The 12,703-nt window shown below is 59.5% G+C and overlaps 1 protein-coding gene across 1 annotated transcript in view; it reads left to right on the top strand.

The window, feature by feature from the left end:
- Window positions 1-12,703, top strand: part of TRPM2 (transient receptor potential cation channel subfamily M member 2) — a 56,984-nt gene that overhangs the window by 39,087 nt on the left and 5,194 nt on the right. Inside the window, 12 exon segments of the mRNA XM_045084360.1 lie at window positions 14-132; window positions 564-696; window positions 1,086-1,257; window positions 5,162-5,345; window positions 5,570-5,751; window positions 5,996-6,128; window positions 7,524-7,611; window positions 9,369-9,456; window positions 10,110-10,267; window positions 10,939-11,015; window positions 11,266-11,367; window positions 12,529-12,615. Coding sequence (XP_044940295.1) covers window positions 14-132; window positions 564-696; window positions 1,086-1,257; window positions 5,162-5,345; window positions 5,570-5,751; window positions 5,996-6,128; window positions 7,524-7,611; window positions 9,369-9,456; window positions 10,110-10,267; window positions 10,939-11,015; window positions 11,266-11,367; window positions 12,529-12,615 — 1,523 coding nt within the window.

Below are 12,703 nucleotides of genomic sequence, written 5' to 3'. Positions count from 1 at the left end.
CGCCCTCTCTCAGCTCTTCTACGACCCCGATGAGCTTGGGCTGATGAAGGTGGCGCTCCTGTACTTCAGCGACTTCTGGAACAAACTGGACGTCGGTGCCATCTTGCTCTTCGTAGCAGGACTGACCTGCAGGTGAGCGGCTCGGTCTCCCCTGGGCCTCCCGTCCGTCCGCGACGGGCAGCCCCAAGGGCTCCGGTCCCCTGGGGCGTGTTTGTCGTCTGTCTGGTGGGCAGACGCTCTCCGGGGCCGGCGGAGGAGCAGAGAAGGGGCCAGAGCTCCTGGGGCCAGGCCCTCCCTGGCCCCTCCTGCTGGGGCTCAGGGCCCCGTGCGTCCCTGCCACCGTCTCGTTCTCCATGAGGCAAGAGGCCAAAGTGGGGCCCGCCTGCCCTGCCCCCGGCTGGGTTTCTGGACTTTTCTGGAGAGCCCCCGGAGGCTCTGCCCGTGAGCTGTACCCCATGCGTGGTACTTTGGGCTCCAGAGCCACCGTGGGCTCGGGCCGGTGAGCGGGCAGGTGGGCAGGCTCCGGCGTGGCGAGCTGAGGGCCTCGGTTCTGCCCTGGGCAGGCTCATCCCCGGGCTGCTGTACCCGGGACGCATCATCCTCTCCCTGGACTTCATCATGTTTTGCCTCCGGCTGATGCACATTTTCACCGTCAGTAAGACGCTGGGGCCCAAGATCATCATCGTGAAGCGGATGGTAAGGGGACGAGTGGGTCCTGACGCCAGCGGCCGGGGAGGGGCGCCCGGGCCGAGACCGCTGCCAGGTTCCCACGTCCCTGCTTTGCCCTCGGGCTCCCAGCCCTAGCACACCTGTCTCAGGTCCTTGCGTGTACATCTCCTCTTCCAGGAAGCCTTCCCTGATCGCAACAGCTCGTTCCTTGTCCCTGTTACAGCCCCGGTCACTCCCCTCCGTGGGTCACAGTCCCATCCAGCCCCTTGTGTGGCGCCCTCCTGGACGGGGGGCCCCCGTGTCCCTGCAGTGGGTGTCAGAGACGCCTCTCAGTGCTGCGGGGCCCCCGCCCAGGTGTGCAGGGAGGGGACATGTGGGCGCGCGTGGCTGCAGCTGGGGCCACTGTGTCTCTGCAGATGAAGGACGTCTTCTTCTTCCTCTTCCTGTTGGCGGTGTGGGTGGTGTCTTTTGGGGTGGCCAAGCAGGCCATCCTCATCCACAACGAGAGCCGAGTGGACTGGATCTTCCGGGGGGTCGTTTACCAGTCGTACCTCACCATCTTCGGGCAGATGCCGGCTTACATTGACGGTAGGACATGGGGCACAGAGAGCACCCGCCGGGGCGCCGGCAAAGCTCACAGAAGGATGGGGGGCAGGAGGCGGCCGGTGGCAGCTCCCCAAGGGCCCTGTGTGATGGCATCAGTGGGGCGGGGGGCATCTGAGCTGAACCCCGAAGCTGTGCTGAGATCCCAGACGGGCCAAGGGTGTGGCCTGGGGTGCTGGGACACCAGCCGACACCGCTCCCCCACACCACATGCCACCCTGTCCCTCCTCCTTCTCCGGACGGGGTCAAGCCTTTTTGCCTACTGAGCTCCTTCTTTTCAGCAGCTTCGCCGAGATCTAATTCGCCGCAAGACTCCGCTGTATAAAATGTGCTTTAGCGGTTCTAGTGCAGAACACGTGCATCACCCACCAAAGACCCCTGTTAGCGTCACTCCCCATCCTCGGACTGTTAGCGGCCTTTGATCTACTTTCCATCTGTACAGTCTGTCTTTGCTGCACGTTTCATATGAACCGGAGAACGCAATTTGTTATCTTCGTATCTTGCGTTTTCTTAGCGTAACGTATTTAATTCCCGTTTGCTGCTAAGTAATATTCCGTTGTATGGACAGACCACAATTTGTTTATGCATTTGTACGTCGGTGAACACGTGTTGTTTCTACATTTTAGCTGTTATGAATAACATTGCTATGAACAGTTACTTAGAAGTTTTTTACAAGTTTTTGTGTGGGCGTATGTTTTCATCTTTCTTGGGCATATATCTGGGACTGGAACGTATACCCGCTGGGCTGTATGCTAAGTCTGTGTTTAACTTTTTGAGAACTGGCCAAACTGTTTTCTCTGGCAGCTGCCCTGTATCTTATGTCCTCACCAGCAATGCACCCAAGGGCCCCAATTTCCACATTCTCTCTGGTTTGTCATTGTTTGTTTTCTTTTTTTTTTTTCTTCTACCCGTCCCAGTGGGTGTGAGGTGCATTTCATTGGGGCTCTGATTTGCATTTCCCTGATGCTAAACGATGTGGAGCACCCCTTCACGTGCTCCCTGAGCCATTCGGGCGTCTTCTCTGGAGAAATGTCTACTCCCCTCATTGGCCCATGTCTCAAGTGGATTCTTTTTCTTTCTTATTGAGTTACAAGAATTCTTTACATATGGACACCAGTCCCTTCTCATGTGTATGATTTACCAGTATATTCTATGGGTCGTCTTGTCACTTTCTTGATGGTGTCCTTCAAAGCACAAACGTTTTTAATTTGATGCTGTCCACCTTATCAATTGCTTTTTATCATTTGTGTTTATCTCAGAACCCCATGCCTGATCCAGGGTCATGAAGAGTTAATGTCTGTGTTGTCATTCCAGAAGTAACAGCTTTTGTTCTTACTTTTGGCCTTTGAGCTGTTTAAACTAGTTTTCTATACAGTGTGAGGTAAGGGCCATTCTTTTGTATGGAAATTTCTAGTTGTTCAAGCACCACGTACTGAAAAAACCATTTCTCCCCATTGAATTGTCTTGGCTCCCTTGTCAAAGATCAGCTGACCATTAATGAGAGTTTTATCTATAGACTCTCAGCTCTATCTGTTGATCTCTATGTTCTCGTGCACCACTCGGTCTTGGCAAGTGTAACTTCATGGTAAGTTTCACAATCAGGACATGTGGGTCCTTCAACTTTGTTCTGTTTCAAGATTGCTTTGGCTGCCGGGTCCCTTGGATCCACATGAATTTTTGGATCAGCTTCTCACTTTCCCCAAAAGCCATCTAGGATTTGGACTGTGAGCATGGGTTACCTTTCTGCTTATTTAGATCTTTAATTTCTTTCAACAATATTTTATAGTTTTCAGTGTGAGAGTTACACTCATTTGAAGTTTATTCTTAAGATTTTGATTCTTTTTCATGTTTTTGTAAGTAGAATTATTTTATTAATTTCATTTTTGGATCTTTTGTTGGTAGTGTACAGAAATACCCTATATTTGCATGTTGATCTAAAACCGTGCCAAACTTCTTTATAGCTCTCATAGTTTTTAGTGGATTCCTCGGAATTTACTATATACGAGGTTTTGCCCTCTGCAAATAGCGATGCTTCTTGCTTATTCCTTTCCCATCCAATACCTTTATTTCTTTTTCTTACTTAATTATTCTGGTTAGATCTCCTGATACAATATTGAATAGAAGCGTCCAGAACAAACATCTTTATGTTGTTCCTGATCTTAGAGGGAAAAGCTTTCAATCTTTCACTGCTAAGTACGATGTTCACTATGGGGTTTTTTTGTAAATGTCCTTCATCAGAGTGAGGAAGACCTTCTATCCCTAGTTTCTTGAGTGCTTTTTATTATAAAAGCGTATACAATTTTGTCAAACACTTTTCGACATCTGTTGAAATGTTCACATGATTTTTGTTCTTCGTGCTATTAATATGGTGTGTTGTATTCATTGATTTCCAGAGGTAAAGCCGACTCTGCCCTCCTGGGATCTATCTCACTCAGTCAAGGAGTAGAATTCTTTTTATGTGTTGTTGGATTCAATTTGCCGGCATTTTGGGGAGGGTTTTTGCATCTATGTTCAGTTTTGTTTTGCGTGGTTTTGGTATCACGGTGGTCCCGCCCTCAGAACGCATCATCTGTGTTCCCTCGTCCTTCAGATTTTGGAAGAGTTTGTGAAGGGTTGGTTTTAATTCTCAGACATTCAGTAGAATTCACGAGGGAAGCCCTCTGGGCCGGAATGAAGCTTTGTGTGAAGTTCTAAGTTATAACTTCAATCTTTTTACCTGTGTCAGGTCTGCGTGCCTCTCGCCTCCTCCTCAGTCACTCTCGGTGTCTCGTCTCTCGCTAGGAGTCTGCCCGTTTCTAAGCCACGTACTTTGTTAGCACACAGTTCTGCGGTGTTTCCTTAGACTTCTTCTGACTTTTGTGGGGTTGGCAGTGCTGTTCTCTCGTCCTTGTAACTTGAGCGATTCAACCCCCTCCCCATGGACCAGTCAGGGTAAAGGGCTGTAATCTTCTCAGTCTTTTCCAGGAGCCAGATCTTGGTTTTATTGATTTTCTTTGTTGTTTTCTTATTCTGTCTTTTATTTGTTTGCCTTCTGGTCATCTGATGTTTCTTATTTCCTTCTTTCTGCTGGCTTTGGGTCCGGTTTACTTTCCGTTTTTTAGTTTCCTGAAAGGGAAGGGTGTGTTCTGGTGTGGTCTTGTTCTCCTTAGCAGGGCCTGTTTGCTGGGGGTGGGGGAGATCAGCAAAACAGACACGGGGTGGTGGGAGGTACAGACTTCCAGGCCCTAAAAACTAGCGCATGCTCATTGTTGCAAAAATGTTAAATCCAAAGTAAATATAAAGAATAAAGTTGTCTGTAAGCGCATTTCCCCAGGGTAACTGCCCTTAATGACTGCCACTAGAGATGCCCTCTCGGGAGTGTTTTGAGGTGTACAAGCTGGACACATATTTATGTTTTATGGTCTCCCATACCCTTCCCTTGGCTATGGATGGGGCACTACACTTCGGTTGGTACCCCCTGTTGCGGAGGTCAGCACGTGGCCTGCGCCACACAGTTCCCTCCCCCACCTCCCTCCTCATTGTGGTAACTGTTCATTTTCTCGGTTCAAATTCTGTCCCATGTCCCTGGGCTCTCTGTGGTTGGAGCCTGCGTCACCCCTCCTGGGGCTGGCTTCTGCCTGGGAGCCCAGGACGTGTCCAAGAGGGGTCAGCCATGTGCCAGGCAGGGGCCTGCGCCAGGCTGGAGTGTGGGTCTGGCTCCAGGGCTCTTCCTCTTTCCTTGGCAGCCACGCTTCCTGCCCATGGAGGATGCTTGGGTGTAGACAGCATGTCTACAGCATGTAGACACCCCGCTGTGGGGGTGTCCAGGCCCCAGAGATGCTCACTGCCCAAGGGACACTTGTGACTCTGTGTGGTTTCTTTGTTCCCGGCACCCGCCCCCGACTCCCAGGTGTGAATTTCAGCCTGGACCAGTGCAGCCCCAATGGCACGGACCCCTACAAGCCCAAGTGCCCCGAGAGCGACGCCATCCGGCACGAGCCTGCCTTCCCCGAGTGGCTGACGGTCATCCTGCTGTGTCTTTACCTGCTGTTCACCAACATCTTGCTGCTGAACCTCCTCATTGCCATGTTCAAGTGAGGGCCCCCCACGGGGCGCGGGGGCCACGGGGAAGGAAGCCTCCCGGGGGCGTGGGACCCAGCTGGCGTATCTTTGCTTCAGGAATTGCCCTCCAGGGTGCTGTGTGTTTGCTTTTCGTGGGCCGCCCCCCTGGGTCCCCCAGAACCCCCAGGCAATGCTGTGGGCAAATCTGAGGGTCCCGCCGGCTCTCCCGTGACCCACGCCCCTTGCCTCCTGCCAGCTACACGTTCCAGCAGGTCCAGGAGCACACGGACCAGATCTGGAAGTTCCAGCGCCACGACCTGATAGAGGAGTACCACGGCAGGCCCCCCGCGCCACCCCCCTTCATCCTCCTCAGCCACCTGCACCTGTTCATCAAGAGGGTGGTCCTGAAGGTGCCTGCCAAGAGGCACAAGCAGCTCAGTGAGTCCCCTCACTCCGCCGTCCCCAGAGCACGCCCTCCGCTGTCTCGGGTCTCGGGCCCAGTGGGGGCCTGTAGGGGGTGTGGTGGCTCCTTCTAGAACCGGGGAGACTCCGCGGGCCTCTGACCTCCCCCAGCCCCTCGGTGGACTTGGGGTGGGCTCCCGCGGCCTTCCTCCCGGCCGGGGCCCCTCCCCATGCCCCCCATGGGGCGGCCGGGTCCCTCCATGTGCCCCTGGCCCTGCAGAGAGCAAGCTGGAGAAGAACGAGGAGGCCGCGCTCCTGTCCTGGGAGACCTACTTGAAGGAGAATTACCTGCAGAACCAGCGGTACCAGCAGAAGCAGAGGCCAGAGCAGCAGATTCAAGACATCGGCGAGAAGTAGGGTCGCCCCTGTGGCCAGGGGGCGGGAAACCCCTACAGCTCCAAGTCGCGCTGCGGGCCACAGCCCACCTGGGCCTGGTCCCTGGGGCGGGGAAACCTGTGTCCTCCGGCTGTCCCACGGCCTTCTCTCTGGGTCCTTGGGAAGACTGGACCCCGCGGGGTGGGGAGGAGGGAGAAGGTCACCCGTGCTGCGGGCAGGGCTGACCCTGTGGACAGAGCTGAAGGAGGGGTGTGGGCCGGGGAAGGCCCCCTTGGCCTGGGGGGTGAGCTCAGTGACCTTGTGGGCACACGGCCTTGCTGCCACTTCTGTGGGACCGGGTGGCCCGCCTGGAGCTCAGGCTCGCTGGGTGTCGTCCTCCTGCCCCGAGGTCCTCCCTCCCTTCCTCATTCTGGCGTGAAATCGGTGCTGCTCCCGGCTGTCCGCGTCACCCCTCGGCCCTTGGCTGGGGACACGGGCCAGCTCTGCGCTGGCCACCTTCCCTCCCGGGCTCAGGGGAGGGATCCGAGGCCCGGGGAGGCCGCGAGGCGTACCTTGGCCCCACAGCCCTGTGGCTGAGCTGAGCCCACTCCTCTCCAGCCACAAAGCGGGGAGGGGGTGTGTCGATGAGGCGGGGTCTCTGGCGAGCTTGTCCTGGTGACACGAGTCATGGGGTCTGAGGACGCTGCGTCAGTGCCCACACGGCAGTCCACGGGCTGACTGGGGACGTGGCAGGAAGTGGTTTCATGGCTCCTGTGGGATTAGGGAGCACATAGTTGAGGGGAGGAGTGACACCCGGACCCTCGGGATACCTTCCTCCCCTTTCCCTAGAGAACCATTCGAAGCGGTCACCGAAGTGGGGGCTGAGTTTATTATGGAAGAGCGTCCCCGGCAGGTGGCAGCGGGCACAGCCGGAGGGAGAGCCTGGGCCACGTCTGGCCGTGGAATTAATTACTATAAATGGGCCAGACCAAGGCTGGGGACGCCGCCGTGCTGTAGCCAAGCTACACAAACCAGACAGATGTTCTGAACCGCGCGCTGCCCCGCCCCCACCCTTGCTGCCCAGAAGCGGCTCTGAACTTGGTGCTTCGCCTTCTGGCGTCCTGTGGGCCAGTCACGGCGAGGAGCGTCGCGCATACCTGCGTCTCGCCCCCAGGGAGGCCCTACAAGTGTCGAGGGGCCGTGGGCGCGGGGGGGCAGCTGCTCGCTACGAGACCGCCCTCTCTGGGGCGGGAGGCCGTGTTCATTCTGACGGAAACGCATGTTGTAGATACTTTCAGGGGGAGGGGAGGAGGCCTGGAGTGAAGGGCAGGAGAGGCCGGGCCACTGGGTCTGGCAGGGACCTCCCCCTGCAGCCTGGGACCGTATTTCCCGACATTCAGGCCAGAGCTCAGCCCGGCTCTGTGCTCTTCCAGGGTCAACACCGCGGTGGACCTGCTGGAAATGGAGGGTCGCAAGCGGTCCAGCTCCCTGGAGCAGAGGCTCGCCTCCCTGGAGGCGCAGGTGAGTTCCGGGCCAGGGCCCACGTCTGGACCAGGCCTCCGACAGGCCTGGCCCCCGCTCTCTGAGAGGGAACACTCTGGGGAAATGACCCTGAGACGGACTTGGGGAATGTCTGGGCATCCGTTCCCAACTGGAAGCAGCACCTTCTCTGTCCTCCAGAAAATGCTGTCAAACACTTCCCCGCCGAGCTTGGCCCCACTGCACTGGGGGTGTCCACACCGCAGGCTGGTCAGAGGGAGCACTGGGGGTGTCCACACCGCAGGCTGGTCAGAGTGAGCACTGGGGGTGTCCACACCGCAGGCTGGTCAGAGGGGCTGCTCTGGTCCCCTTCTCTGGCCCCCTCAGAGCTGTCCTCTGAGATGACCGCTGCGCAGGACTCCACGTCCAGACGTCCCAGGCCACCAGGGGATGCTGGGAGGGAGGTGCAGGGTGCGTCTGAATGAGGAACGACATCAGAAAGCAGCGTGTGGACGTCTCAGAACGCCCCAGATGGTGGCAATGAGGGGCCAAGGTTTTGACGCTTCCTCATGCAGGAGCGCGTTCCTTTGTAGGAGGCAGCTTGAAGGACATTGTCAATAGGCAGTTAGCTCCAGGTGAGCAGCCCCTCCATCCCCCAGCAGTGAGCACTGATGTCCCCCCACAGGATGGGCCACACAGCTGGGCTCCGAGCCCTGGGCCTGAGACAGGAAGCCCTGAGCAGCCTTGCAGGCAAGCTGGGCTCCGGTCCCTGAACGTTCCCTCACCCGCCCATCCGTCTCTTCATTCGTTCATTCATTCGTCCGTCCTTCCTTCCTTCCTTCCGTCCGTCCATCATTTCATGTTTCCGCGCTCCCCCTCTGTGTCACATCCAGGGCCGGCCCGAGGAATGTCAGGGCGAACAGGCATTGTCTCCTGCGTAGAGGTTTCCAGTCTTGGGGGCACAGACATAATGTCCCCTGTCACAGCGGAGTGTCATAAGCACAGCAACGGAGAGATGCACGGGGGCTGGTGGCCGGGGAGGCCTGCAGCCTCCGGGATAAGGAGGGGGGGCCGGGTGGGGGTTGGGTCCCTGCCCTTCTGTGCACCTCTTGCTGGTGGCACAGAGGACCTGTGCTTTCTTATGAGAGCCCCTGCAGCCCACAGCAGCCTCCCGGCAGGCAGGACCTGCACCCCTATGCTGTCACCGGAGTCTCCCGCCTTCTCAGTTCTGCTGTGTCGGGGTGGGGGGCAAGCCCCTGGGCCCGTGTGCTGGCAGGGTGTCCGCCGTCAGCCAGCCCCCACGCGGGGACCACTGCCTGCAGGCTCTGTGCAAACTGCCTTCTCTCCTGTGGGGTCTTGCCTTGCTGCCACCCTCTAACACGAGTGCGGCTGCCGCCCACCGAGCGGTGTTCTCCTGGCCCCTGTTCATCACGTGGCTCCTACTTTGCCTGTAGTTGAGTATGTTTGGCTTCCAGAAGTTTCTTTTCTCTGGGAGGAACAGGAGCCCTGGGAAGCTTCCATGGGTCATCCTTCCCCCTGAGAAGACAGCTCAGAGCTCTTCCCGGGGCTTCAGCATGGTTCGGTGGCCTCTGGTGTGTCCAGGTCCAGTGGCCTCTGTGTCTCCCTGGTGGGCACTGCTGGGGACCAAGGGAAGCAGGGTGGGCTTGGATGCTGGTGAGGTCACTGCAGCAGGAGGGGCACTTCCAGCAGTGCCTTCGTGCTTTCGGGGGAGGGGTGGGGGTAGGTGTGCTGCACGGGGACAGGCGCTGACCACATCTCGCTTGGCGTATGCCTTCCAGGTGGCCCAGACGTCCAGAGCATTGCACTGGGTCATGAAGGCACTGAGGGACAGTGGCTTTGGCTCAGAGGAGGCCCTCCCCACCCTGGGTGAGTGGGGCACCACGCCAGCAGCTGGTCTCTACTCGGCTATGTTCTTTTGAGTCTGGGGGTCTGTGGAGAGGAGAGGCAGCAGGCAGCGCTCTCACGGGCCTTGGGGGTAAGCTGACAGAGCCATCCTTGAGCCCAAAAGACGTAGCAGGAGCATAGCCTGCCCCGGGCAAGCAGGGGCCCAGCACAGATGAGCTTCTGACATGACCAGATGGGGGACTCGGAGGGAAGGCCTGGCCTGTGTCCCTGACCTCCTCCTGTGTGCCTCATAACACAGAGGAGGGGCAGCTCCAGGAGCTGCTGGGGTACAGAAAGCAAAGCCTGTGTTTCTAGAAATGGGCATGACTAGCTCTCCTGGGGCATGGCTGGTCCTCCTTCCCTGGACGGGCTCTGGGGCAGCCACACAAGGAGGCAGTTGCTGGTTGGGGGTTTGCGGGGACAGTGCCTGACCCCAGATCTCAGTCCTCCCAGAGCCACGGTCCTGGGGCCCTGGGCTGGGGCCCCCTGCAGGGCTGCTGGTGGTCACTCTGGGCTCGGGGAGGTGGAGGAGGCCCAGTTTTGGGGAAAGGGCCATAGAGGACGCCCCTGTCCTGTGGGCCAGGTGCCTGAGCCGGGGTCCAGCTTTGCCCACGGCTCCCTGTGGCTGTTCCCAGCACCCCAGAAGGCCTCAGAGGGGCAGGACCGTGAGCCGGACGGCAGGCAGACGGCGGAGGCTGTGGGCGACGGCCACCACGTGAACGCCCGGCACCTCCTTTACCCTCTCGCTCACGTCACACGGTTCCCCGTGCCCAACGAGAAGGTGCCCTGGGAGGTAAGTGAGCCCTGCCAGGAGACGCCCGGGCTTCTGGGCAGCAGTTCTGCCCCGAGCCCCCGACACGGCCGGGCACTGGCTGCCCTCGCCCACTCCAGCCCCTGGGACGTGCCGGACAGAGGAAGAGGCTGAGTCCCGTAGGCGCCGGCGGCGGGAGGTGGTGGAGCTGGGACCTGACCCGCACAGGGAGCACACCGCCCCCGCCTCCAGCCACCTCGCTCGTCCTGGACCCCGCATCCCCGGGAGCTGTCACTGCCCCTTTTGTGAGTGCCACAGCTGAGCGAAAGCACGGAAGGGAGAGGAAGGGGAGACAGCCTCTGCGTGCCCTCCCTGGCCCACAGGATTTCCCTCTGGTCTTTCCAGAACATGCCAGACGGTGGCTTCCATTCCTCCTCCCGAGTCCCTGCCAGCTGGAGTCCTCCTCATCTCTGGAGCCCAGCCTGGACCCGCTCCCCATCCTGGGGGCTCCCCTAGACCAGCAGTCCCCGTTGGGGGGGTGCCGCGCCACCGCCCCCCCCAGCCTGCCCGAGCACGGAGCTACCATATGCACTTTGGGGACAGTCTCGGCGGCCTTGGCTACGAGCACTCTGATGGCCCTTGGTCATCCGGGTGGCTGGCCCCTAGCCGTGGTCTGGGTGACAGTCTGAGGGGGGCAACCCCTGTCTATGCAGATGGAGTTTCTCATCTATGACCCGCCCTTTTACACGGACGACAGGAAGGACAAGGGCTCGGTGGACCCCGTGGGAAAGTGAGTGTGCGAGTCCTCGGCCCCGGGCAGGAGGGCGGGTGAGGGACCCCCTGGCGCTCCCAGGTGGCCACCAGAGCTGGCTCAGGGCAGGGTCTGCTTCCGGCCTGGACGGGGTGCCCTGATCTCCTCAAGGGCTGGGACACGCAGGGAGGCGTGTGGCTGGGGGCACCTGGGGCCGTGGGCTCTCTGATGGCCCTGTCCGGGTGCCACCCTGTCTCCCCGGGGCCGTGACTTCTCCGCTTGCTCCCAGCGCCCCGGAAGCCTTGGCCGGCATCAGCTACAACGCCGTGGACGGGCCCACAGACCGGCGGAGCTTCCACGGGCTCTACGTGGTGCAGGACGGGCTCCCTCTGTGAGTGCAGCCGCCACCATCCCACATCACCCCGACCCTTGTGGGGGCCTTTGGAGGCTTGCTTCTCAGCTGCCGTGTCTTGGCAAACTAGCCATTTTCCTGATAAAAATGAACAGAATGCAGAAGAAAGGACACACTGACCTCGACGAGGCCCCCCCGCCCCTCGTGGGACTTACCCCGCTGTCCCGCCATCTCCATGGATTTCTGGGGCAGAGCATGCTCCCCTGAGAGGGTTCTGGTCACAGGCAAGCCATTGAGGGCAGTGGGTTCGCGTCCGGGGTGGCCGTGTTTGCCCGTGTCTGTGGGGATGGGCACGGTGTCCCACTGTGCAAAGTATGCCCCACGTCCAGCTGTCGAGTGATCAGTGACCTCCTGCCCGGCAGTCCTTGGGGGTCACCTCCTGTGTCAGCCTGGGCTCCTGGAGATGAAGGAGCCTCCTGTGGGCAGGGTCTCTGGGGAGGAGACGCTCCAGGGCCCGGGTGTGAGGAAGGAGCCGTCAGAATTAGTGGAGGGAAGCAGAGGCTGGGATGCGTGAGTCCCGTGGAGCAGACAGGGCCGGGGCGGCTGCGGAGAGGTGGCCGGCGTGGGGCTTTCAGGAACGTCCTGGAACAGGAGCGGGCCGCGTGTCGGGAGGTGGTGGGAGATGGACCCCCCCCCCCTCCGCGGCGACAGGAGGCCACGCGAGGCTGTGGCGCGGGAAGAGAGCAGGCTGGTGTGTCATAGTGGGACCCACGTATGTGAGGCCTCCGGGTGCAGACGCGTGTGGCGTGGCGTGGTGGGCTGGGCATGGCGGGCCGGACGGCCACTCGGACAGACACCACTGTCCGCGGTCAGGCTGGATGCTCCTCTTCCAGCCAACTCCAAGGTGACCTGAAGCTCCTGCCTCATCCCTCGGGGTCCCTCAGGGACATCTGTCCCCAGGTGGACAGCCCTAGGTGGGGAGGCTGGGGGAGGGGCTGGCAGATCTGGGGTCCTATCAGCACCTCCACACATGGGCTCCTTCCCTGCCTCCTGCCGAGCTGAGCTGCTGAGGCTCTGAAAATCCTGGACTGGGGAGGATCCTGGAGGAGCCGCACGCCCCCCCGAGTGGCCTCTGCCCACTGCCCCGTCCTGGTCCTTCCGGAGGCAAGTGGCAATCTAACCGACCCCCGTCCACCCCAGGAACCCCATGGGCCGCACAGGACTGCGCGGGCGAGGAAGCCTTTGTCGCTTTGGACCCAACCACACGCTGCAGCCCGTGATCACGCGGTGAGTGCCACCGACGAGGCCGCCCAGTCCCCCGTGGGCCCCGTCATGTCATGTCCACCCCAGCCACTGACCCTTGGGCACACCCGAG

Source organism: Mustela putorius, unplaced genomic scaffold, assembly GCF_011764305.1.
Source record: "Mustela putorius furo isolate JIRA1106 unplaced genomic scaffold, ASM1176430v1.1 tig00000765_pilon_pilon_pilon, whole genome shotgun sequence".
Taxonomy (NCBI): domain Eukaryota; kingdom Metazoa; phylum Chordata; class Mammalia; order Carnivora; family Mustelidae; genus Mustela; species Mustela putorius.
This window is presented reverse-complemented; position numbering and strand designations above follow the sequence as displayed.